This window comes from Sebastes umbrosus, chromosome 22 (assembly GCF_015220745.1).
Source record: "Sebastes umbrosus isolate fSebUmb1 chromosome 22, fSebUmb1.pri, whole genome shotgun sequence".
Classification (NCBI taxonomy): domain Eukaryota; kingdom Metazoa; phylum Chordata; class Actinopteri; order Perciformes; family Sebastidae; genus Sebastes; species Sebastes umbrosus.
Genome location: NC_051290.1, coordinates 16239346 through 16267196, shown reverse-complemented (window position 1 = coordinate 16267196; position 27851 = coordinate 16239346). Strand labels below are relative to the sequence as shown.

Below are 27851 nucleotides of genomic sequence, written 5' to 3'. Positions count from 1 at the left end.
CAGCACCAACAACAACACCAATAACAACACCATCAACAACAGCACCTCCAACAACCGTAACCACAACTGCCTCAACTACGTCTGCAGCACCTACAACAACCGTAACCACGACTGCTTCAACTACAACTGCAGCACCTACAACAACCGTAACTACGACTGCTTCAACTACAACTGCAGCACCTACAACAACCGTAACCACGACTGCTTCAACTACAACTGCAGCACCTACAACAACCGTAACTACGACTGCTTCAACTACAACTGCAGCACCTACAACAACCGTAACCACGACTGCTTCAACTACAACTGCAGCACCTACAACAGCTGTGCCTGTGACTTTCAGATCTGTTCAAGACACATTTACAACTGCCTTGCTGGATCCATCATCTACAGCTTTTATAAATCGAGCTTCAACGATAAAGAGACAGGTAAATTTCACCCTTAGAATAAAATCTGATGGTACACCTACTGAATTATTTCATGGGAGAGCTCAAGCACCCACTCAAAGAATTTAACACTTACTAGACAGTCTACATACTACTGTACATACATAAGGTCACTTATTCAAATTTCCAGTAGGAATTAATGACAGAGATATCAAGGTGAATATATCAAGACAAATATAACTACACCTTCAGCTCACTGTACTCGTATACGCACAGTTCAGTGTTCTAAGGCAAAAGTAAAAGTAAAAAGTTTTTTAAAAACATTTTTTTTTCCTGTTTCTCTAGCTTGAACCTCCTCTCAGCATGGCCTTCTCGTCCTTCCGCGCATTGAACGTGGGGTCATTCAGGTAATTTGTTGAGATTCACTGTGTTATCCTACAACTTAAGAATAGTGGCCTGAATCTGATATTTGAAACAATAATTTTTGTTTCTCCTTCTGCAGTAATGGATCAATCATCACCAACGCTTTACTTAGCTTTGTAAACACATCTGTTCCTGATAACACTCAGATTGCGAACACTTTGATCCAGGCAGCTTCAAACATCACCGGCTTTGACATTGAAATCAGCTCCATCAGCGTGAATGGCATATGTAAGCAATACTGAGTGCTACTTGATCAAAAATTTCAAAGGTTACACAACTGCTTGTTGAACTAATGTTTTGTTTCCTTTTTCTCCTCATTTACAGCTTCAAGTGGAGTAAGCCACAAGATCAGCCTCGTCACCGCATCCTGCCTGGTACTGTTGTCATGGCTACTGTCAAGCCAGCAATAGCATCAGTGCTGATTACCATTTGAATTGTCATTGAGACTGCAATCACTGGTAATAAAATTATTTTGTTGTCAGTAAAAATACAAGATTCTTATAGTAAATGTCTTGTACATCTTCGTTTCACATCTTCACAGCTTACTATTAAATATAACTTTGCATTGAATGGACACATTAATTACAGTGAATTAGGTATGTCTATCGAACTGAACACAAGTAACAAATAAAACCAGCCACACTGAAGAGTAAAACCGTAAAATCACTTAGTAAATGCGAGATTTCACAGTGGACTTTTTGGGAAGTTAGTCTTCTTCAAAATAAAAGTAGATCTTTGTAATTTGTACAAGGAAGGATTAATCAAAATGCTGGGTTGTGTCTATGTTTTATTTTGAATTTAAATTGATCTCAATATTTTTTAGTCTCCATATGCATGTAAAATTCATGTTTGGGTTTCACTTGATACCACAGCATGGCATAACATGGCATAGCAATATCCCAGAGCATATTGTAAAGGGAACAAGTGTCTTAATGAAGGAACACATGTAGCTCATAGTGGGCTGCACACCCCAACCGTGTACCAATGCATAGATTTTTATCATCATGATTTACATGGTATATATGTCAGAGCAGTGCACTGTTCATTTTTTGATTTATACAAAGTGTAAGTATGTAATCATGCATAGCTGTATTCTGTGAGATTTCTTGTAGTTTGTACAATTTCTATCAAAAACTTTACAATGATCAGAATACGCAATCTTTGAAGAAATTAAATTGTCTCTCATGTTATGTTTTGCAATTTTTTGTGGTAAATACAAAGTGTATCAGGGCATATTTAAGGTTAATTCAGTGTTAATCAAAATCTACTGTGCCGTCCTATCATTAAATATCACAATAGCATCTTCCGATCAGCTGGTCTCAGCCTTTGTTGTGTTAGTGAATCAGGTTTGTTCAGAAAGAGAGAACTGGGAGTGGTGTGTTTACTTTTCCTACGAGATTCTTTTATCTATTCAAACATGCCAGACAGCCTGAGAGATACATTCTTCTTCAATCACCTCAAACTCAAAGTATCCACCAGCATCAAAACCATCATCTGCCACTGTAAATTAATTTTTCGTAATGGCTCTCACAAAAAAAGAAGCATTTTAATAGACTTAAGGATAATAAAGTAAGAATAATGTTAACCATAAACCTTCTTAGAAACTTGCCATTTAACCATTATTTGCAAAGCTCTCTGTTTTTAGGTTGACAAAGAAACCCCTCTTGTTATCTTAAAGGCAAGCCTAAATAGACTTTATAGGAGCAGAAACTGATGCAGTGGTCAATAACGAAGATATAAAGGTGTACATTACTTTCACAACATGACCAAAATAATTAAATTGTGAATTTGGGACACAAATACTTGTAAACTAGTATATACTGTAAGTTAGCAAGACACACATTTTTTGTCTTTATAACAGAAGTCAACATCTCTAATCTTTCTACCAAACAAAGATAAGGGCTAGAATTATGGTGTACTCTGTAATCTTTAGTCATTTCAATCTTGATTGTTATTTTTGAACAGCGACTACACCTCCCCAAAAAAAAGTTCATATACTAAACTGCACCGGTTTCTTCCAACCATAAAACAGCCTTAAAAAATCTAAAACACATTTTCATTTTTCAACCACTGCTAGGACAAAAAAGGAACCAATATCCCAAAAGATTCAAAACCCCAGCCAAAGGTGTCATGTCAAAGATCTATGTTACAGCACCGACCTAAAATTAGTCTATGTAACATCATGCTGAAGCACAACATAGTAGTAACAAGTATGAGTTATAAAGCCAACAAGTTGATCAATGATGTCTGTAATACAGCAATATCTATCTAAGTTAGCTAACGTTAACTAGTGTTAGCCACCATTAGCCATTGGTAATACCAGACCAAGCAAGGCTCTAGCAGAAATTTGAGAGTTTTAGCAATTTGGGGAAATTCTGCAGTCAAAAATCATCATCATTGGGGCATTTTAATCGGCTTTCATCCTGGACTCCACCCTCTCATTTCAGTCACACATCAAATCCGTCACAAAAACCACCTTCTACCACCTCAAAAACATTTCCCGACTCCGGCCATCGCTCTCAGACTCTGTGGCAGAGACCTTTATCCATGCCTTCATCACCTCCAGTCTGGACTACTGCAATGGAGTCCTGTCCGGGGGTATCCAGCAAAGCCCTGGACAGGCTCCAGTATGTCCAAAACTCAGCTGCCAGGGTTCTCACCCGCACTAGGCCCTGGCAGCACATCACCCCTACACTCATCCATCTTCACTGGCTTCCAATCATCACCCATAAACCTTCGGTGACAGAGCCTTCAGCGTCGCAGCCCTCACTCTTTGGAACTCTCTCCTTCCCGAGATCAGAAATTCTTCATCCCTGGACACTTTCAAAAAACACCTCAAGCACCACCTGTTCATCAAGGCCTATGACCTCTAACTCTTCCTACACATCATTCGTTATAATTACCTGGTTATATATATATATATATATATTTTTTTTTTTTTTTCTCTGTTCTCTTTATCAGTATGATTTTGTGTGCCCGCTTTGTAAAGCATCCTTGGGTTTCTTGAAATGTGCTATATAAGTCCAATTTATTATTATTATTACTATTATTAGTCTTGCTTTCTGTAGTCACCTCCAATCTAGGTTAGCTACATGTTGTTTGACCAAGGTCTGGAATGAATAATTAAATAAGTAATTAAGTCTATATTTATATTCAAATGCCATTAATTGCTATAAATAGCTTAAAACATTACAAATATTTTTAAGTGTGTAACATCTAGCAGTGTGCCAAGCGTGTAGAAGAACTACGGTGGCTGACGTGAAAACGCGAATGGCCCTCTCTAGAGCTGTTGTAGGAGTAGCGTAGGTTATTTGGAGAATACATGGTGCCTGGCTACGTGAAGAGAGGACCCGCTCCCTATGTAGATATAAACGCCTCCTTCTAAGGTAACGAAAACACTCTGACTCTTATGATGATTATACACTAAAGAAAACATACTTATTGATATTATATTCCATTTCTGCCAATAGGTGCCCCTAGACGCTACTCACTCAAGCACCTCTATAGCTGAAACAATTAGTCAATTAATTGATTAGTTGATCAATTTTGATCATCTTGTCATTTATCATGGAAAGAGGCCAAATATGTCCTGGTTCCGGCCTTAAATTTGAAAACATTTTCTTTACTTTGTCTCATAAGATAGTAAAGGCCATTTGGTTACTTTGTGAACTGTTGTTGGGATAAAAGAAGCATCTGAAGAAGTCACCATGGGCTCTGGGAGCTTGTGATGGGCATTTTTATTACCTCCTTTAAGGCCTTGAAGGATGTTATGTTTTCACCGGCGTTTGTTTGTCTATCTGTCTGTCTGTCTGTCTGTCTGTTAGCAGGATTACTCCAAATGTTTGAGATGGATTTGAATAAAAAGTTTTGGAGAGGTGTGGTGTGGCACAATGAACAATCCATTAGATTTTGGTGGCAATCCGGATGTATATCCGGATTCAGGAATTTTTTTAAGAATTCAGATCAACCTGAGCATTAAGACCTCTGGGTATAACACATGCGCAGTGTGACTGATGATGCGTTGATGACGCATGACCCTGCCTTCTTCCTCCTTCTGAGAACAGAAAGATACATCTGTGGATGTGTGGCGAGACTCAGAGGTGCGGCGGGAGCTGCTGGCCTTCCGCGGTGAGAAAGAAAAAAGCAGTAGATGTCGGGATGACAGACAACGTAGTGTAACGTTATACAGACAAAACAAGGCTGCTGAATGAGAGATGCATCCGCCGACACATTACACAGTAATACACCGTGTTGATATTAAGCCGACCACCTCACGATACCGCCAGCTGTGATCTGTGATCTGTTTTTAAAGTCAGGCACCTTGGCGGAGGTATTCGCACTCCGAGTGCCATTCTAGTTGACTTCTTATTTTTCCATTCTATAGGCCAAACGATTAATCACCCGACATAATCACAGCCCTATGGTGATCACAGAGCAGCGTTTTAGAATAGATGGGTTTCTGTGCAAAGTCATCACAGAGATGCGCACGCAGGTAGGGGGTAGAAAGCACAGCAAATCTAGCAGAGCCAAGCTGCATAGCAGAGATGACAAGGAGTTGTTGTGAAGTAAACTGCACCAACCACAGAAAAGATGGATTGAAAATGTTTAATATTCCGAGGGGATCACATGCCGTCGCTAAAAAACAGAGGGAGATTATGGATCCAGGCCTGATGGGCAAAAGCATTCTAATCACACAAGATGCGGGTGGTCATGGCGAGCTGTCATGCTCCACAGATCGATAAAAATGAACTGATCAACAACAGGGTGATCGACCCACACAATACGGAAATATCTATTTATATTTAGCGACTATGCCTTAAAATTTAAAAGTGATGCAAGACTTTGTTACGGCTCTTAATTGCTGTGACATTACGCAGTTACAGCGGGGGAAAGCTCACTCCGGTAGGCTATGCCGTAACGTTAAATTTTGAAGGGAAGACGTCTGGTAGTTTACCGGGGCAGCCGCTCCTCCTCCACCGCGGACACAACAACAAGCAGCCGTGGAAGCTAACATTAGCTAACCTTCCTTTGAATTTGAATCGGACATATCAGCAATACGAAAAAATCAAGAGGGACTCACTCCTTGACTTGAACTCCAACCAGAGTGTCAACCAAACAGACCCTGGTCCCCCAAGTCAAATCACACTTATGTCTGATCTAACATTACCCATTCTATAACATGAGATAATAATAAACAAATCTCAGAATAATACATCATGTGATAATGGTATCTGGTGGTTGGACTCTGCATGGGTCTAGTATAGTCAACAAGAATGTACAAACAATGCGAAATCTACGTTGATTACAACGGCTGCATAAGCGGTTTTGCCCCCTGAATGCGCACGCACCCAGCAATGTTTGTATACAAGAAACCCGTCTATTGGTGTCTTCAAATGGGGTCGTGTCTGCCGTGTTCACGAGAAGAGTCCATATGAACGACCTCGTAAGTGTAAAGTTTCTGAAAGCTCCAAGTTCACGAGTTGTGACGTGTTTGTTGACGTTGTCAGAAATGGCGGAGGCCATGGAAGTTCATTTTTTGGTGCATAATAAGTGAGTATATTGTAATTTTAGTCGTATATTGTTTTCTTCGCAATTTTATAATATGTCTGAGGAAAATGTTGATTTTCCCAACTGACGAATACTTTTTCCTGTCATTATGCCTTTGCATTTCCTTCATTATGTTACCCACTTGCTAAATTGTTAGGCTCTGTGGCTTCTGGACACCAACAGTAACGTTAATATTGCTTTTGCTTAGCAGCAGTGTTCTCACAACTTACATACTTGTCAACCCTCGCGATTTTCCCGGGAGACTCACGTTTGTCATCGCCATCTCCCGATTTCCTCCCAGGGTCACACTTATCCTGTTTTTCTCCAGATTTTCAATATTTTTTCCTTTTTCTTTATCTCAACCTGTTTCTGGCGCTGTACAGCGTGTATAAGCCCTACTGTTTCCACCTGGCCGACACTGTAGCTATGCTATACCAAATGTTGTTTCCCAGTGGAATAGAACTGCTCGCAAAAATTTAAAATAAAATGTATATATATATATACAGTATATTAGTTATTTCAAATGAGTCCAGAATCCTATAGGATGTTTGTGCAAATGTCTTTAACTCAACATGTCCATGTTCACTTGCGGCGATAACTGAAACCTCTCTTCTCTGTTTTATCAAAGGAATTTGAAATGTACATCAGAACTCTTGAATCTCCTATTTTATTTGCTACATATACATTCAATTAATAACCGGGCGTTTTGATTTTGTTTCTTTCATATTTTCATATTTTTCTACGTTCCTTTGTATTCACAAAAATTCCCAAGTAAAGTGGAAAAACAAAAACCACCAGTGACTTCAATATTATGTTTCCTGAAGATATCAGAGCTGAATATCCGGATTTTATAATATATAACACAAAGCATGTTCCACAATTGGCCACAGTATCATTTAAAAAAAAACATTTTGGGGTACATCTTATTATCAGATTGTACTCCCAACACAATATACCTAATGCATCAGGTATAGTGTGTCTTGAGTACAAGTTATGTGAATGTAATAAGTAATGTATGTATATGTTATGTTCCAAATTCGCTGCATCAGTGCAGTGGTTATATTTAGGCCTATGAGTCATATGATTACTGCCTTCTGTCTGAATTATGAAAACCAACATAACCTTGACTCACAGTGACCTTTATGTAATGGAGGATCAAATCCACATTGAATAAAAGTTTTTAGCTGCATCATTGTCTTTGTTTGTTTTTTTTCCTGTTGAGCAGAATTTGTATTGTGCAGTTTTGGAAGTACGAGACAAAACTAATCTGCCATGAATGAATGCATAAGTCATGCGTCAACAATGTTTGAATGACAGGTGACTTAAGGAGGTTCAATGCAAAAACAACACAGGGATAGACTACGCAGCTAAAGACGTCACTGAAACTACAAGCTAAGCATCCTGATGATAAACTGTAAAAATAGAATAGAAGGATAGATGGAAACTGCATATTAATTATAATGCTGGACAATGTAAGCTTACTTTGAAAGAAAAAAGTAAAGCTTTACAGAAACATATTATTTAAGTTGTTTAAGACACTTGATAAAAAACATAAACCAGACAAACCTGATCTTAAAAAAATGTTTGGGTAGGAGCACTTCCTGGACTCAACTAGAGTTTATTTGAGGTGCTCTCTGGATAAAGATACATGTAGACACAAAAATCACAAGAAAACTCCAAGGCACGCACATTTTAAACCTTTAAAATGCTTTTATTGTCATGGCATAGTCATGTTAGACCTAAAAGCAAACTCTGACGCGTTTCAGTACCAAGCTTTTGTTGGGGGCACTAAAACGAAGCGTTTGAGACAGAGGGTGGATAGAGTTATATTCAGACAGACAGTATGAGAAAAATAAAGTTTTTTTAACATTACAATTTTTAATGTTCTAGTATAAACCCAAAATAAAAAAGAATGAACCTGAAAATGATCATGATATGTCTCCTTTAAAAACGTTTTACATTTAACATGGTGAACCCTGCAGAAAGCCTGTATGTAATGCTGCAGTTGTTGTTTTTTCGTTTTATGTGTCCATATAAATTTGATTGTACTTGTGTTGTATTGTATTGTATTGTATTGTATATCTCTATACATATTTCCTCCAATAACTTCAAATACCAAAAACAATATTTGTTCAATATGTATGAATGTGCTATTCTTTTTTTTGTTTTTTTGCATTTCTTCCCACACCATTACCACGTCACTAGAAATCTATATTGATTTGTTTGTTCTAATGTACTGTTACACTGGAGGAACAGCAACCGGTTTCACAGGACAAAAGGAGGGATTATGCCATGATACTGAGCCAAGAAACTGACAAATTGACACCGGAAAGCCTGCCTGTTCATCGCTAAGGTGAAACATATCTGAAAAATGTATCATCTATGAATCACGTCATCAGCATTTATTCCACTCCAATATAAAGGCCTTAATAGATGTGGACGGTCACATCTGGTGAATGGTTTGCAATATCACAGATGTGATTGTAAACGGGACTGAATTAAAAGAAACTGAAATACTTTAAAACATTAAAAGCAGATAGAAAGGGGGAATTTATAACTTTTCATCTTATTTTATAGGCTTTTGTACATGTAAACATGGTGCTGTGTGAGAGAGAAAGACATAGAGCATGCATGTGTCTGGAATTTTTTTGAGTTGATTTATTCATTGTATCAATACATCTTATTATCATATATTTCTTACTTTTAGGAAAAGTTCATGCATTTCTATTTCATTACAAATGATATGTCATTATAACATATTTAAAGTGACAATAAGCGATTGTCACATGAAGTCATTAACATTTTTTATTGTGTTGTGAAATGCTGTTGTAGGGTTCTCTTTAACTGATATTATATTTTTATCCACATTAAAAGTGCTGTATAATTTTTTTCCCCATCTGTACTTACATGGCACATGTACCCTTTCTTTACGCAGTTTTGTTAAAATGCACTGTTTTAGATACAAGCACACTAACATCCTAGTATCAAATTCAGTTAAAAAAATTAATATGAAAAAATTAAAGTAAAATGTGATGCATGTGGTTGATGGTTGAACAGTTTTTGTATTTTGTCAGAACGCCAAAAAAATGAAAATGTTGTACAATATATTGAAACATAGATGACTTTTACAGAAGTGAAAGTTTCATTTTATCACACTTGTTTTAAAGTATAAAAGCTATGTGGTTCAGGACATGGATTACTATGAGGTGTACACATATTGTATTATATATCAAACCGTCTCCTTTTGAATGTTTTGTGCCCCTTGCGATATCAAGACTAAACATACTGCTATAGCGAATACTGTTATTTGCAGATTGGATACTGTGTACTACTTAAAAAGTAATAATTCTAGTCATTAGTAACTGTAGTGCAAAAGGTTTTGACATGCTGTTTGTGTGAGTAAGTGTCTGTATTGTTTGAATTTCTAGAATCAAAAGAAAACCAGGATGGGTGTCGGACGGATCATATCAATTTTCCTGATTATAATAGGTAAGCTGAGTGATGTTAAACCAATTGGCTTTGAAGGTTCTTGATAGAAAATAATGGAAAAGGTGTAGGGCAAAACACAACATGAAGCTGAGGTGAAATTCTTTTCTACACCTCATCCTGTATTTTTTATAAAGACACATCCAAGTCAAGTATCATCTTTAGATAACGATTAGTCAATAACGGCAAAAGGTAACTTGTGTTTTAGTAATGCTTTCTTTTGGTACTTTTTAGCTGCAGCAATACTTGCTGCTGCACAAACACAAACAACAACACCATCATCAACAACAACAACAACACCAGCAGCAACAACAACAACATCCACAACAACAACAACACCAACAACAACAACACCTTCAACAACTCCATCAACAGCAACGCAATCAACAACAACAGCGCCATTAACAACAGCACCAACAACAACACTATCAACAACACCACCATCATCAACAACAACAACACCATCAACAACAACATTAACACCAATGACAACAATGTCAACAACACCACCAACAACAACAACAACAACACCATCAACAACACCACCAACAACAACAACACCATCAGCAACAACAACACCATCAACAACAGCAACAACAACAACAACACCAATAACAACACCATCAACAACAACACCAATGTCAACAACAACAACAACACCAACAACAACAACAACTGCAACAGCACCACCAACAACAACAACAACACCATCAACAACACAAACAACAGCAGCAGCAACAACAACAGCTACACCACCACCACCACCACCAACAACAACAACAACATCAACAACACCAACAACAACAGCACCAACAACAACAACAACAACAACACCACCATCATCAACAACAACAACACCAGCAACAACAACAACGTCAACAACAACAACAACAACACCATCAACAACAACAGCACCAACAACACCACCATCAACAACAACAGCAACAACAACACCTACAACATCAACAGCACCAACAACAACAACAACAACACCACCACCATCAACAACAACAGCAACAACAACACCACCTACAACATCAACAGCACCACCTCCAACAACAACAACAACAGCAACAACAACAACACCAACGTCAACAACACCACCAACAACAACTCCAACAACAACTCCAACAACAGCGACAACAACAACACCATCGACAACAACAGCACCAACAACACCAATAACACCACCGTCAACAACAACACCAACAACAACACCACCAACAACAACACCAACAACACCAACAACGACAACAACACCATCAACAACAACTACAGCACCAACAACAACGACACCAACAACACCATCATCATCAACAACGACAACACCATCAACAACAGCACCAACAACACCATCAACAACAGCAACACCATCAACAACAGCACCAACAACAGCACCAACAACAACAACACCATCATCAACAACAACGACAACACCATCAACAACAGCAACAACAACACCATCAACAACAGCACCAACAACACCATCAACAACAGCACCAACAACAACACCAATAACAACACCATCAACAACAACACCAATAACAACATCAACATCACCACCAACAACAACAACAACAACAACAACACCATCGACAACAACAGCACCAACAACAACAGCAACAACAACAACAACACCAACAACAACACCAACAACACCACCATCAACAACAACAGCAACAACAGCACCACCAACAACAACAACACCAACAACAACAACAACAACAACTCCAACAACACCACCAACAACAACTCCAACAACAACTCCAACAACAGCGACAACAGCACCATCGACAACAACAACACCAATAACACCACCGTCAACAACAACACCAACAACAACACCATCAACAACAACAACGCCAACAACGCCAACAACAACAGCAACAACACCATCAACAGCACCAACAACAACACCATCAACAACAACAGCACCAACAACAACACCATCATCAACAACAACGACAACACCATCAACAACAGCAACAACAACACCATTAACAACACCATCAACAACAGCACCAACAACAACAACACCAATAACAACACCATCAACAACAATACCAATAACAACAATATCAACATCACCACCACCAACAACAACAACAACACCATCATCAACAACAACACCACCAACGTCAACAACAACACCATCGACAACAACAGCACCACCACCACCAACAACAACAGCAACAACAACAACAACACCACCATCAACAACAACAGCAACAACAACAACAGCACCACCAACAACAACAACAACAACACCATCAACAACACAAACAACAGCAGCAACAGCAACAACAACAGCTACACCACCACCAACAACAACAACAACATCAACAACAACAGCACCACCACCAACAACAACAACAACACCATCATCAACAACACCAGCAACAACAACATCAACAACAACACCACCACCACCACCAACACCAACAACAACAACAACAACACCATCAACAACAACAGCACCAACAACAACACCAACAACAACAACAGCAACAACAACACCTACAACATCAACAGCACCAACAACAACACCAACAACACCACCATCAACAACAACAGCAACAACAACACCACCTACAACATCAACAGCACCACCTCCAACACCACCATCAACAACAACAGCAACAACAACAACAACAGCACCACCAACAACAACAACAACAACAACACCATCAACAACACAAACAACAGCAGCAACAGCAACAACAACAGCTACACCACCACCACCAACAACAACAACAACATCAACAACACCAACAACAACAGCACCAACAACAACAACAACACCATCATCAACAACAACACCACCACCACCACCAACAACAACAACAACAACAACAACAACACCATCAACAACAACAGCACCACCAACAACAGCACCAACAACAACAGCAACAACAACACCTACAACATCAACAGCACCAACAACACCACCATCAACAACAACAGCAACAACAACACCACCTACAACATCAACAGCACCACCTCCAACAACAACAACAACAACAACAACAACAACAACAGCAACAACAACAACACCAACGTCAACAACACCACCAACAACAACTCCAACAACAACTCCAACAACAACAGCGACAACAACAACACCATCGACAACAACAGCACCAACAACAACACCAATAACACCACCGTCAACAACAACACCAACAACAACACCATCAACAACAACAACACCATCAACAACAACTATAGCACCAACAACAACGACACCAACAACACCATCATCATCAACAACGACAACACCATCAACAACAGCACCAACAACACCATCAACAACAGCAACACCATCAACAACAGCACCAACAACAACACCAATAACAACACCATCAACAGCAACAACAACAACAACACCAACAACAACAACACCACCATCAACAACAACAGCAACAACACCACCTACAACATCAACAGCACCACCTCCAACAACAACAACAACAACTCCAACAACAACTCCAACAACAACAGCGACAACAACAACATCATCGACAACAACAGCACCAACAACAACACCAATAACACCACCGTCAACAACAACACCAACAACAACACCATCAACAACAACAACGACAACAACACCATCAACAACAACTATAGCACCAACAACAACGACACCAACAACACCATCATCATCAACAACGACAACACCATCAACAACAGCAACAACAACACCATCAACAACAGCACCAACAACAACACCATCAACAACAGCACCAACAACAACACCATCATCAACAACAACGACAACACCAACAACAACACCATCAACAACAGCACCAACAACACCATCAACAACAGCACCAACAACAACACCAATAACAACACCATCAACAACAACACCAATAACAACACCAACAACACCACCATCAACAACAACAGCAACAACAGCACCACCAACAACAACAACAACAACAACAACAACAACAACAACAACAACAACAACAACTCCAACAACTCCAACAACACCACCAACAACAACTCCAACAACAACTCCAACAACAACAGCGACAACAACAGCGACAACAGCACCATCGACAACAACACCAATAACACCACCGTCAACAACAACACCAACAACAACACCATCAACAACAACAACGCCAACAACACCATCAACAACAGCAACAACACCATCAACAACACCATCATCAACAACAACGACAACACCATCAACAACAGCAACAACACCATCAACATCAACAGCACCACCAACAACAACAACACCAACAACAACAACACCACCACCATCATCATCAACAACAACAACACCATCATCAACAACAGCACCAACAACAACAGCATCAACAGCAACACCACCAACAACAACAGCAACACAGCCACCACTACCAACAACAACAACAACAGCAATAACAACACCGTCAACAACAACACCAACAACAACACCAACAGCAACAACATCAACAACACCAACACCACCACCAACAACAACAACAACAGCAACACCAACAGCAACAACAACAATACCAACACCAACAACACCAACAGCAACAACAACACCAACACCAACAACAACAGCAACACCAACAACAACACCAACACCAATAACATCATCAACAACAACAACAATAACATCAACAACACCAACACCACCAACAACATCAACAACACCAACAACACCAACAGCAACACCAACAACAACAGCAACACCAACAACACCAATAACATCAATAACAGCAACACCAACAACAACAACAACAGCAACAACAACACCAACACCAATAACATCAACAACACCAACACCAACACCAACAGCAACAACAACAATAACATCAACAACAGCAACACCAACACCAACACCAACAGCAACACCAACAACAACACCAACAACATCAACACCAATAACATCAACAACACCAACAACAACAACAACATCAACAGCAACAACACCACCAATAACATCAACAACACCAACACCAACAACATCAACAGCAACAACAACAACATCAATACCAATAACATTAACAACACCAACAACACCAACACCAACAACACCAATAACATCAACAACAGCAACACCAACACCAACACCAATAACATCAACAACAACAACACCAACATCAATAGCATCAACAACAGCAACACCAACACCAACAGCAACACCAACAACAACACCAACAACATCAACAACAACAACAACACCAATAACATCAACAACACCAACACCAACAACAACAACATCAACAGCAACAACACCACCAATAACATCAACAACACCAACACCAACAACATCAACAGCAACAACAGCAACAACAACAACAACAACAACAACAACACCACCAATAACATCAACAACACCAACAACATCAACAACACCAACACCAACAACATCAACAACAGCAACAACAACAACAGCAACAACAACACCAACAACACCACCAACAACAGCTCCACCTCAAACTATTGATGTCATATTGATCTTGAGCGAACCTTTTACACTTGCCCTCGGTAACAGCAGCAGCAGTGAATTCATAGCACTTGCAAGAGAAATTGAAGTTCCGGTGAGTGCATTTTCAAATTGTACCTTCCTCTTTGACTGTGTCAGTGTTGTGAATGAAGGATTGGACAGAATGCTTTTGTTAAAAGACAAATCTGTTAAGATGAAAATTAATTTCAGTATTTTTTTTTTAATTTCATTGACTATCTGTGTAATTTAATGTTAAGAAAATTGTCATTGACAGCTTCTCAAGATCTTTCAATGTTGCTTCCTTTTTGCAGTGTAATGAGATATACAGACCTAATCCAGGTTTTTCCAGATGCAGAGTGACTGGTTTCAGGTAAAAACATTTTCTTGAGTGTTTCTCTGATTTTACATTACATGCAGGATTTGGGTCTAATCTTCTAATGTCTTCTAATGTTGATAGTGTCATGTGTAAACCACACGACTCCATGCAGCAGAATAATTTCATATCACCATTTGTTTTTATGATACAGTAACTCAACTAGATCAATCATAAGAACAACTGGAACTGAAGCAGCAGTGGCGATTGAGTTCAATCCGGGTGCAGCAATCCCATCGGCTAATAACATTACTCAAACCTTAGTAGACGCTGTGAATACTACCAACAGTATCTTCAACGTGACCATAGATCCCAACTCAGTCACAGTAAGCAGTAAGTAAACACAACACAATATTAAACTCTAATCAGTATCTAAAATATTTGAAATAACGTTTCGTGCTGCTCATGCTGTGTTTTTAAATAAGTCAGCAACAAATTGATGTTGCTATACAAGAAATAAAGACAAGATTCATAAAGACAGCTTTAACAGTTTTCAGTGTTGTGCAGTTCAATCCATCCATTAAACAGTGCTGTGTGGGGCAGGATGAGCTATTTTCTAAGCTAACTTGTACTGAATCAGAAATCTTGTTATTTTATTATTTGTTCTTAACTGTAAAAAATATATAATTATATTAGCCAATTCAGAAGTAGATAAGATGCTAAAAGGTCTGCAGAGCCCAGTTTTTCTTAGCCTTTTATGATGGCTCTTATAGGTGTGTGAAACTGGCACCAATGTCAGTTTGACATCAAACAAGAAATCCTTTTGGTTTGGGCACCATTGCGTATTTACATATTCTTTAAATTTATGTTTTTACAACAGCTCCACCTACAACTACAGCACCTCCAACAATCGTAACCACGACTGCTTCAACTACAACTGCAGCACCTACAACAACCGTAACTACGACTGCTTCAACTACAACTGCAGCACCTACAACAACCGTAACCACGACTGCTTCAACTACAACTGCAGCACCTACAACAGCTGTGCCTGTGACTTTCAGATCTGTTCGAGACACATTTACAATTGACTTGCTGGATCCATCATCTACAGCTTTTACAAATCGAGCTTCAATGATAGAGAGACAGGTAAGTTTCACCCTTAGAATAAAATCTGCTGGTACACCTACTGAATTATTTCATGCTCAAGCACCCACTCAAAGAATTCAACACTTACTAGACAGTCTACATACTACTGTACATATATAAGGTCACTTATTCAAATTTCCAGTAGGAATTAATGACAGAGATATCAAGGTGAATATATCAAGACAAATATAACTACACCTCCAGCTCACTGTACTCGTATACGCACAGTTCAGTGTTCCAAGGCAAAAGTAAAAGTAAAAAGTGTTTAAAAAAAATGTTTTCCTGTTTCTGCAGCTTGAACCTCCTTTCAGAAGGGAATTCTCATCCTTCTCCGCCCTGAACGTGGTGGCATTCAGGTAATTTGTTAAGATTCATTGTGTTAGCTTACAACTTAAGAATATTGGCCTGAATCTGGTATTTGAAACAATAATTTTTGTTTCTCCTTCTGCAGGAATGGATCAATCATCACCACCATTATAGCTAGCTTTGTGAGCACATCTGTTCCTAATAACACTCAGATTGCGAACACTTTGATCCAGGCAGCTTCAAACATCACCGGCTTTGACGTTGAAATCAGCTCCATCAGCGTGAATGGCATATGTAAGCAATACTGAGTGCTACTTGATCAAAAATTTCAAAGGTTACACAACTGCTTGTTGAACTAATGTTTTGTTTCCTTTTTCTCCTCATTTACAGCTTCAAGTGGAGTAAGCCACAAGATCAGCCTCGTCACCGCATCCTGCCTGGTACTGTTGTCATGGCTACTGTCAAGCCAGCAATAGCATCAGTGCTGATTACCATTTGAATTGCCATTGAGACTGCAATCACTGGTAATAAAATTATTTTGTTGTCAGTAAAAATACAAGATTCTTATAGTAAATGTCTTGTACATCTTCGTTTCACAGCTTCACAGCTTACTATTAAATATAACTTTGCATTGAATGGACACATTAATTACAGTGGATTAGGTATGTCTGTCGAACTGAACACATTTCTGTGAGGGAATGTCCAGGATCCTGGGGCAGACCGAATGACACAGCCAACTGGTCCATTGAATCATCACTAGAATAATAAACCAACAATATAACATTAAGCCCTGGGATGTCAGAAAATAATGTGTTCTAGCAACATTTAACTTAGTGACAGTTACTAATCCTGTCTTGTTTAGTCACGCCAAACAAGTAATCAAGTATAAGTAACAAATAAAACCAGCCACACTGAAGAGTAAAACCGTAAAATCACCTAGTAAATGCGAGATTTCACAGTAGACTTTTTGGGAAGTTAGTCTTCTTCAAAATAAAAGTAGATCTTTGTAAATTGCACAAGGAAGGATTAATCAAAATGCTGTGTTGTGTCTATGTTTTACTTTGAAATTAAAATGATCTCAATATTTTTTAGTTTCCATATGCATGTAAAATTCATGTTTAGGTTTCACTTGATACCACAGCATGGCATAACATGGCATAGCAATATCCCAGAGCATATTGTAAAGGGAACAAGTGTCTTAATGAAGGAACACATGTAGCTCATAGTGGGCTGCACACCCCAACCGTGTACCAATGCCTCGATTTTTATCATCATGATATACATGGTATATATGTCAGAGCTGTTAATTTTTTGATTTATACAAAGTGTAAGTATGTAATCATGCATAACTGTATTCTGTGAGATTTCTTTTAGTTTGTACAATTTCTATCAGAAACTTTACAATGACCAGAATACACAATCTTTGAAGAATTTAAATTGTCTCATGTTATGTTTTGCAATTTTTTGTGGTAAATACAAAGTGTATCAGGGCATATTTAAGGTTAATTCATGTTAATGTTTAATTAAAACACCACTGTTAATCAAAATCTACTGTGCCGTCCTATCATTAAATATAACAATAGCGTCTTCCAGTCAGCCGGTCTCAGCCTTTGTTGTGTTAGTGAATCAGGTATGTTCAGAAAGAGAGAACTGGGAGTGGTGTGTTTACTTTGCCTATGAGATTCTTTTATCTATTCAAACATGCCAGACAGCCTGAGAGATACATTCTTCTTAAATCACCTCAAACTCAAAGTAAAAGCGTCAAAACCATCATCATGGCTGTCAACTAATTTTTCGTAATGGCTCTCACTTAAAAAAGAAGCATTTTAATAGACTTAACAATACTACAGCAAGAATAATGTTTACCATAAACCTTCTTAGAATCTTGCCATTTAACCATTATTTGCAAAGCTCTTCTTTTTTAGGTTGACAAAGAAACCCCTCCTGTTATCTTAAAGGCAAGCCTAAATATGTAATAATGTGATCCGGCGGTGATGGAATCCTAGATAGTCTGCAAACTGAGAGAACTGATCACCGTTGAATGGGGGACCATTATCAGTTTTCACAACTGTTGTTGTTCTGGTCCCCATTCCCAGCCTGTGTCTTGTCTGGTGAGCTTGCGCAGCGGTTCTGAGATGGAGGAGAAGTCTTTGATAAATCTGGAGCAGTAGTTGGCCATGCCCAGCAGACTCTTGATTTCACCAGGACTTTGTGGATCCGCAGCGTGCTGAACTGCAGCAACTTTCTTAGGATCAGCCGAGACACCCTGTGCAGAAAAGATGAAACCAAAGAACTCGAGCCTGGACTTGTTAAACTCACATTTTTCACGATTGAGTATGAAACCGCTCTCTTTGAGTCTCTGGAACAGTGCTCGGAGGTTGTTGTCATGTTCAGTCTGAGAGACAAACATTATTCTCACTCACCAGTTGCTGAAACGCTGCGTGTCCATCCTGCCATGTCCCATTCATGGGATTGACGAGCAAACAGGGCCGTAACAAATCCCCCCGTTATAAAGGGTGCCCTCGCGCGTTTTTGAGATCATGTGATCAGTTTAAATATGTTTATTATTTGGAATTGTGATTATGTTGCAAATTAACTTGTTTTGGTTGGGGGGGAATGTTTAGACAGAGGTATATCATTTATATGTAAAATATGCCTAGGTTAAAGGGACTATAAATATCTTCTATGATGAAAAATAATGTTAATTGTTATTTTTCTGTGTAAGGAATACGCCCAGAGGAGGGGCTATTGGTTTAAAAGGGGGTCATCTTGGCCAGCTGAGGTGAGTCTGATCTTGAAGTGTTGACAGAGAAGGTCACACTCAGGAAGGTAAAATATAGATTGTATTTTTGGATTGTTTTTGCCTATTCTGAAAGAAATCATGGAGTTATTGAGGAACTCGATTTTCAGTACTATTTGATGTTTTGTACATAGCTTATTTTCTATTTTTCACTTTTTGTAAATAGTAAGCAATGATTGCACTTTGGGAGGCCAGCATAATAAAAAGGGATTAATACAACGTTTTCCGACTATGCCAGTGTTTTTCATGTTGCACAGAGTTTTGACATAGAACCCCGCGACACTGAGGTTCTTCACACCAGAGAGACCTTGCAGTGTTTGGCATATGGCGTTTTGAAATACCTCAGCGGCGGAAGATATGCCAAAACTCAGTCTCTTATAACGCCTCAGTCCGAGGTGAGAGGTAAATGTCGTGATGTATCTGCTGCCTGGGTGAAGCTCCAGCTGGTGGTATCCAGCTCTCAGATCCAGTTTGGAGAACACCGTTGCTCCATTTAACTTGTGTATTAAATCATCCATGGTGGGAGTTATGTGGCATTCCCTTTCAATGGCCGTGTTAGCTTGGCGCATGTTGACGCAGATTCTTACTTTGTCAGGGTCTTAAGGCTTGGGAGGTGTGACAATAGGTGAGACCCATGGTGTCGGGCCTGTGACATCTTCAATGATATTATCTACCTCCAGCTTCCGAAGCTCATCCTCGACCTTCTGGCGGATGTGGAATGGCACACGTCGATGTGGTTGGCATGTAGGTTTGACGTCAGGATTTATGTGAAGCTTTACCTGAACGTTTTTCAGCTTTCCAATGCCTTGGAACAGCTCGAGATTACTTTCCACTAGCTCGTCTGCTACTGTGCGATACTGTGGTGTGGATGATACTGCTGTGACCACCTTAATCAGTCCCAGTGCTTTGGATGTCTTGTAGCTGAGAACATTGAATCTGTCACTTTTAATCACAAAGAAAGTGCACATTGTCCTTTTCTGTCCCTTTACCACACTGCATTTGAAAGCACCACTAACAGGCAAAGGAACATTGGAGTGGAAGGGGTAGATTTTGGTCTTGGTGGGTCTTAGTTGTGGACATGGTGTCAGTTTCTCAAAACTTGCTTCCGCAGCGAGAAACGTTGTCGTCTCTGACCGGGTGCCGGTGTCTTCCTGCGGGCGCAGTCGGGAGACGATAACGTTTCTCTTCCTGCTTCAGCCGCGGAGGCTACGGCAGGAAAAACCAACTGTTTTGAGCGATGCTTGTTCATGTCTATTTAGAGCGAGCAAGCACGAACCTGACGCTGACTTTCGTTGACTTAACGGCCACAGGTGTTGCTGTTAACAAGCATTTCTGAAAGTTACAAATAGTCCCTTTAATGTCTCTGGATTTTTAGCGACATTGTCTTGCAAAGTGATATAGTTTACAACAGGCTCTGCATTGTTTATTTTAAGCAGGACACTCACTATTTACCTCCACAGTTCCTGCAGCGGTTGTCTGGACGTCGTTTTTCTGATCATCTGCTGTTATTTGGGTTTTTCTCCATATCTTTTGATCCAGCATGTTGACTGTAGCAGCTGTGCCCTTTATTATGCCAGACGCTCGCATTTCAGACAGTTCAAGTGTACGTCCATGGTCGAGAAGCTCATCTAAGGTTAGCTCGGGTTCCCTCAGTGCTTTTCTGCGCAGCCTGAATGATGCACAGCTTTGTATTATTTGTGTTTTAATCTCTGCTCCAGTATCTGCAAACTCACAGTTCTTGGCTAACATCCTTAGCCTGGTGTGATAACTTTCCAAATTTTCTCCTGGTTCCTGCAAGGCCTTCCTGAAGATGTACACTTGACACTGCACATTTTTCTTGGGAGAAAAGTATCCAGATAGCTTCTGCTTAGCGTCTGCATATTTGTCATCTGCTGCTGCTAATGTGTCGTAAATATCATGCAAGCGTTCTCCTGCTAAGTGCAACAATAGTGCTTTAAGCCTAGTATCTCCGCTGATATTCAATGCAGTGGTGTAATTTCCAAACCTTTGCAGCCATTTATTCCAGCGAGGTCCGACAGAGCCAGGGTTAGTTTTGGTATCGAAAAGTGGGAGAGAAGCCACGTTTACTGCCACGCTTGCCGCGATGCGCCGATAGCCACGTTTGTTAATGTTAGCTTAGCCCACTTAGCTTGTTCCTGCTTGTCCGCTTGTCAGTGTTTCTCCCTCTTTTCTCCTCGGGAAAACAGCGGTGACCGTGTTGCCTTTTCGTGTGTCTTTCCTTTACTCCTCGTCGCCATTGTAATGTTTCTGTAGTGTGGTTATGCACCAGGCCGACAACGACGTACTGAACAGAGGCATTGCTTTATTGACCGCTCTCCGCAGGCACCGTACACTCCATCTCACTAACTCGTTGTATATATGCACACCCAACAGGTGGTGTAGTTTGACTGCGAAACACTCACTGATACTCTGAACATCACAGGGATCACATGCCGTCGCTAAGAAACAGAGGGAGATTACGGGCCAGGCCTGATGGGCAAAAGCATTCTAGTCACACAAGAAGCAGGCGGTCATGGAGAGCTGTCATGCTCCACAGATCGATAAAAATGAACTGATCAACAACAAGGTGATCGACCCACACAATACGGAAATATTTAGTTATATTTAGCGACTATGCCTTAAAATTAAAAGTGATGCAAGAATTTGTTACGGCTCTTAATTGCTGTAACGTTACGCAGTTACGGCGGGGAAAAGCTCACTCCGGTAGGCTATGCCGTAATGATACATTTTGAAGGGAAGACGTCTGGTAGTTTACCGGGGCAGCCGCTCCTCCTCTCCCGCGGACACAACAACAAGCAGCCGTGGAAGCTAACATTAGCTAACCTTCCTTTGAATTTGAATCGGACATATCAGCAATACTGCATTTACTTTTGGCATTACGTTTCCGACCTGACAGCTAACCACTAACGTTAGTTAGCAACCAGCAACACTATTAAATAGAAAGCCGTCAGGGGTCTAATGTTAATGTTCACCTGCCCGACATACAAAGAGTTGCTGTGTGAGTGGTTGTACTCATAACAAGACCAAAATCCAAGTGTCCAGTTTTTATATTAACGTTATACCTGTTGAGGAATCGCTAACGAAAAAATCAAGAGGGACTCATGCCTTGACTTGAACTCCAACCAGAGTGTCAACCAAACAGACCCTGGTCCCCCAAGTCAAATCACACTTATGTCTGATCTAACGTTACCCATTCTATAACACGAGATAATAATAAACAAATCTCAGAATAATACGTTATGTGATAATGGTATCTGGTGGTCGGACACTGCAGGGGTCTAGTATAGTCAACAAGAATGTACAAACAATGCGGAATCTACGTTGATTACAACGGCTGCATAAGCGGTTTTGCCCCCTGAATGCGTACGCACCCAGCAATGTTTGTATACAAGAAACCCGTCTATTGGTGCCTTCAAATGGGGTCGTGTCTGCCGTGTTCACGAGAAGAGTCCATTTGAACGACCTCGTAAGTGTAAAGTTTCTGAAAGCTCCAAGTTCACGAGTTGTGACGTGTTTGTTGACGTTGTCAGAAATGGCGGAGGCCATGGAAGTTCATTTTTTGGTGCATAATAAGTGAGTTTTTGGTATATTGTAATTTTAGTCGTATATTGTTTTTCTTTGCAATTTTATAATATTTCTGAGCAAAATATTGATATTCCCAAATGTCTTTTACTCAACATGTCCATATTCACTTGCAGCGGTAATGCAGAAACTGAAACCTCTCTTCTCTGTTTACTCAGATGAATTTGAAATGTACATCAGAACTCTTGAATCTCCTATTTTATTTGCTACATATAAATTTAATTAATTGTAGTGGGCATTTTGATTTTGTTTCTTTTATATTTTCATATTTTTCTACGTTTGTTTGTATTCACAAAAATTTCCAAGTAAAGTGGAAAAACAAAAACCACCAGTGACTTCAACATTATGTTTCCTGAAAATATCAGAGCTGAATATCTGGATTTTTTCACATTAGACAGTCAGATGTCAGAAGGTAAGAAAAAAAACACAGTAATATAAAACAAAGCATGTTCCACAATTGGCCACAGTATCATTTAAAAAAAAACATTTTGGGGTACATCTTATTATCAGATTGTACTCCCAACACAATATACCTAATGCATCAGGGATAGTGTGTCTTGAGTACAAGTTATGTGAATGTAATAAGTAATGTATGTATGTGTTATGTTCCAAATTTGCTGCATCAGTGCAGTGGTTATATTTAGGCCTATGAGTCATATGATTACTGCCTTCTGTCTGAGTTATGAAAACCAACATAACCTTGACTAACAGTGACCTTTATGTAATGGAGGATCAAATGCACATTGTATAAAAGTTTTGAGCTGCATTATTGTCTTTTGAGTTATTTTGTTTGTTTTTTTTCCTGTTGAGCAGAATTTGAATTGTGCAGTTTTGGAAGTACGAGACAAAACTAATCTGCCATGACTGAATGCATAAGTCACAGGTTCATCAGCAATGTTTGATTGACAGGTGACCTAAGGAGGTGCAATGCAAAAACAACACAGGGATAGACTACGCAGCTAAAGACGTCACTGAAACTACAAGCTAAGCATCTTGATGATAAACTGTAAAATAGAACAGAAGGATAGATGGACACTGCATATCAATTATGCTGCTGGACAATGTAAGCTCACTTTGAAAGAAAAAAGTAAAACTTAACATAAGCATATTATTTAAGTTGTTTAAGACACTTGCTAAAAAACATAAACCAGACAAACCTGATCTTAAAAAAATGTTTGGGTAGGAGCACTTCCTGGACTCAACTAGAGTTTATTTGAGGTGCTCTCTGGATAAAGATACACGTAGACACAAAAATCACAAGAAAGAAAATACATCACTCAACCCACTTGTGAAACATGTTCAAGAAACAACAGTATAAAAGGATATCTGCAGGTCTCGAAAAGTCTTAAAGAGCTTTGAATTCATTGAAAAAGACTTGAAATTCATTTACGAAATTTAGAAATATTTCCTCTTGCTTGTCGTAGGTAGCGATTTCAGTCATAAAAAATGTAGTATCCGATTGTTTGCTGTCAGAGATCACACACTACCTCACAAATCCTTTCTTGTGGAGTTTCAGTCAAAACCAGACTTGGACCAAACAAGTGTTTATTTAAGCAAAAGCTTCAATAAACTTGAAAAAAATATATCATTTTATATTGGTTAATCAAGCCATCTATTTTACGCCGCTTATCCAAGACCCAGGTTGCGTTCATTTATTTAATTGTCATTACAAATTATTGTTGAATACTACTGGAAAGTACTGAAAAACTGTGATAATAAATAAATTTAGGCTGTATCCTCCCTACTGGTTTTCCATCATACTTTCATACTTTGGCTAGTATAATCATGAAACTGCTATTAAAGTTCATTGTGTGGTATTAAAAAGGTTTTAAAGGGTGCTTGTACACATACATTTGGGCATCTGGAGTTCCTACCAACCCACAAAGTATGAACTAAGACAACCCAGTCAGTTGTTTTGTGGGCTGCCTAGATCAGAAAGCATGTGATTCAACAAGCCATTCAGATTTGGCTCGTCTTCCTTTGTTACATGCAGGCTCGTTAGAATGTGCCACTCCCATCTGAGTGTCTCTTCCCATGGCAAGCTGTGGGGGGAGGGGGGGTGGCACTAAAACGGAGCATTTGACAGAGGGTGGATAGAGTAATACGCCTGTAAATAAGCCCGTATAAGCAGCTGCAGTGCTTATACAGCAACAAAATGCTGCCGTTGTTGTCTTCGTTTAATGTGTCCATATACATTTGATTGTACTTTAACTGTATTGTATTGTATATCTCTATACATATTTCCTCCAATAACTTCAAATACCAAAAACAATATTTGTTCAATATGTATGAATATGCTGTTCTTTTTTTTTTCGTTTCTTGTATTTCTTCCCACACCATTACTACTTCACCAGAAATCTATATTGATTTGTTTGTTCTAATTTTACTGTTACACTGGAGGAACAGCAACCGGTTTCACAGGAAAAAGGAAGGGATTATGCTATGATACTGAGCCAAGAAACTGACAAATTGACAGCGGACAGCCTGCATCCTATAATTTGGTTTTGTTAATTGCTAAGGTGTAACAACATATCTGAAAAATGTATCATCTATGAATCACGTCATCAGCATTTATTCAACTCCAATATAAAGGCCTTAATAGATGTGGACTGTCACATCAGGTGAAAGGTTCGCAATATCACAGATGTGATTGTGAACGGGACTGAATTAAAAGAAACTGAAATACTTTAAAACATTAAAAGCAGATAGAAAGAGGGAATTTATAACTTTTCATCTTATATCTTTTCATTTTGGGTAAGTACATTTTTAATTTGATATGCTTTTGTACATGTAAACATGGTGCTGTGTGAGAGAGAAAGACAGAGAGCATGCATGTGTCTGTGAACTTTTTTTGAGTTGATTTATTCATTGTATCAATACATATTATTATGTTATTTCTTAATTTTAGGAAAAGTTCATGCATTTCCATTTCATTACAAATGATATGTCATTATAATATATTTAAAGTGACAATAAGCGATTGTCACATGAGGTCATTAACATTTTTTATTGTGTTGTGAAATGCTGTTGTAGGGTTCTCTTTAACTGATATTATATTTATTCCACAATTAAAAGTGCTATACAACTTTTTTCCCCATCTCCACTCACATGGCACATGTACCCTTTCTTTACGCAGTGTTGTAAAAGATAGTTTTAGATACAAGCACACTAACATCCTATTATCAAATTCAGTTAAAAAAATTAATAGGAAAAAATAAAATAAAATGTGATGCATGTGGTTGATGGTTGTGAACAGTTTTTGTATTTTTTCAGAACGCCAGAGAAATCAAAATGTTGTACAATATATTGAAACATAGATGACTTTTACAGAAGTGAAAGTTGCATTTTATCACACTTGTTTTAAAGTATAAAAGCTATGTGGTTCAGGACATGGATTACTATGAGGTGTACACATACTGTATTATATATAAAATCCTCTCCCTTTGGATGTTTTGTATCCTTTGAGATATAAAGACTAAACGTACTGCTATAGCGAATACTGTTATTTGCAGATTGGATACTGTGTACTACTTAAAAAGTAATAATTCTAGTCATTAGTAACTGCAGTGCAAAAGGTTTTGACATGCTGTTTCTGTGAGTAAGTGTCTGTATTGTTTGAATTTCTAGACCCAAAGGAAAACCAGGATGGGTGTCGGACAGATCATATCAATTTTCCTGATTATAATAGGTAAGCTGAGTGATGTTAAACCAATTGGCTTTGAAGGTTCTTGATAGAAAATAATGGAAAAGGTGTAGGGCAAAACACAACATGAAGTTGAGGTGAATTTCTTTTCTACACCTCATCCTGTATTTTTTATAAAGACACATCCAAGTCAAGTATCATCTTTAGATAACGATTAGTCAATAACGGCAAAAGGTAACTTGTGTTTTAGTAATCCTTTCTTTTGGTACTTTTTAGCTGCAGCAACACTTGCTGCTGCACAAAGTTCAGCACAAACAACACCACCATCAACAACAACACCATCAACAACAACAACAACAACAACACCAGCAGCAACAACAACAACACCAACACCAACCACAACAACAACAACATCAATAGCACCAACAATAACAACAACACCAACAACAACAACAACACCACCTTCAACAACACCAACAACAACTCCATCAACAGCAACAACGCAATCAACAACAACAGCAACAACAGCGCCATCAACAACAGCACCAACAACAACACCACCATCATCAACAACAACACCATCAACAACAACATTAACAACAATGACAACAATGTCAACAACAACAACAACACCATCATCAACAACAACAGCAACACCACCAACAACAACAACAACACCAACAGCACCACCACCAACAACACCAATAACAACGCCATCAACAACAGCACCAACAACA

At 39.0% G+C, this 27851-nt stretch overlaps 1 protein-coding gene and 1 long non-coding RNA gene across 2 annotated transcripts in view; both read left to right on the top strand.

Moving 5' to 3' along the window:
- Positions 1–749: 749 nt before the first annotated feature.
- Positions 750–27851, top strand: part of LOC119482170 (putative uncharacterized protein DDB_G0286901) — a 30671-nt gene continuing 3569 nt past the window's right edge. Inside the window, exons 1-12 of the mRNA XM_037759592.1 lie at positions 750–793; positions 889–1037; positions 1134–1183; positions 3257–3430; positions 10473–10964; positions 11950–12636; positions 15612–15670; positions 16494–16666; positions 16728–16762; positions 17057–17118; positions 17214–17362; positions 17459–17508. Of these exons, the coding sequence (XP_037615520.1) occupies positions 750–793; positions 889–1037; positions 1134–1183; positions 3257–3430; positions 10473–10964; positions 11950–12636; positions 15612–15670; positions 16494–16666; positions 16728–16762; positions 17057–17118; positions 17214–17362; positions 17459–17508 (2124 nt within the window). The remainder of the gene's footprint in view (positions 794–888; positions 1038–1133; positions 1184–3256; positions 3431–10472; positions 10965–11949; positions 12637–15611; positions 15671–16493; positions 16667–16727; positions 16763–17056; positions 17119–17213; positions 17363–17458; positions 17509–27851) is intronic.
- On the top strand, positions 26054–27417 carry LOC119481718. The gene is made up of 3 exons (XR_005205253.1): positions 26054–26225; positions 27099–27159; positions 27391–27417. It is a non-coding gene; the product is annotated as an uncharacterized LOC119481718 (long non-coding RNA).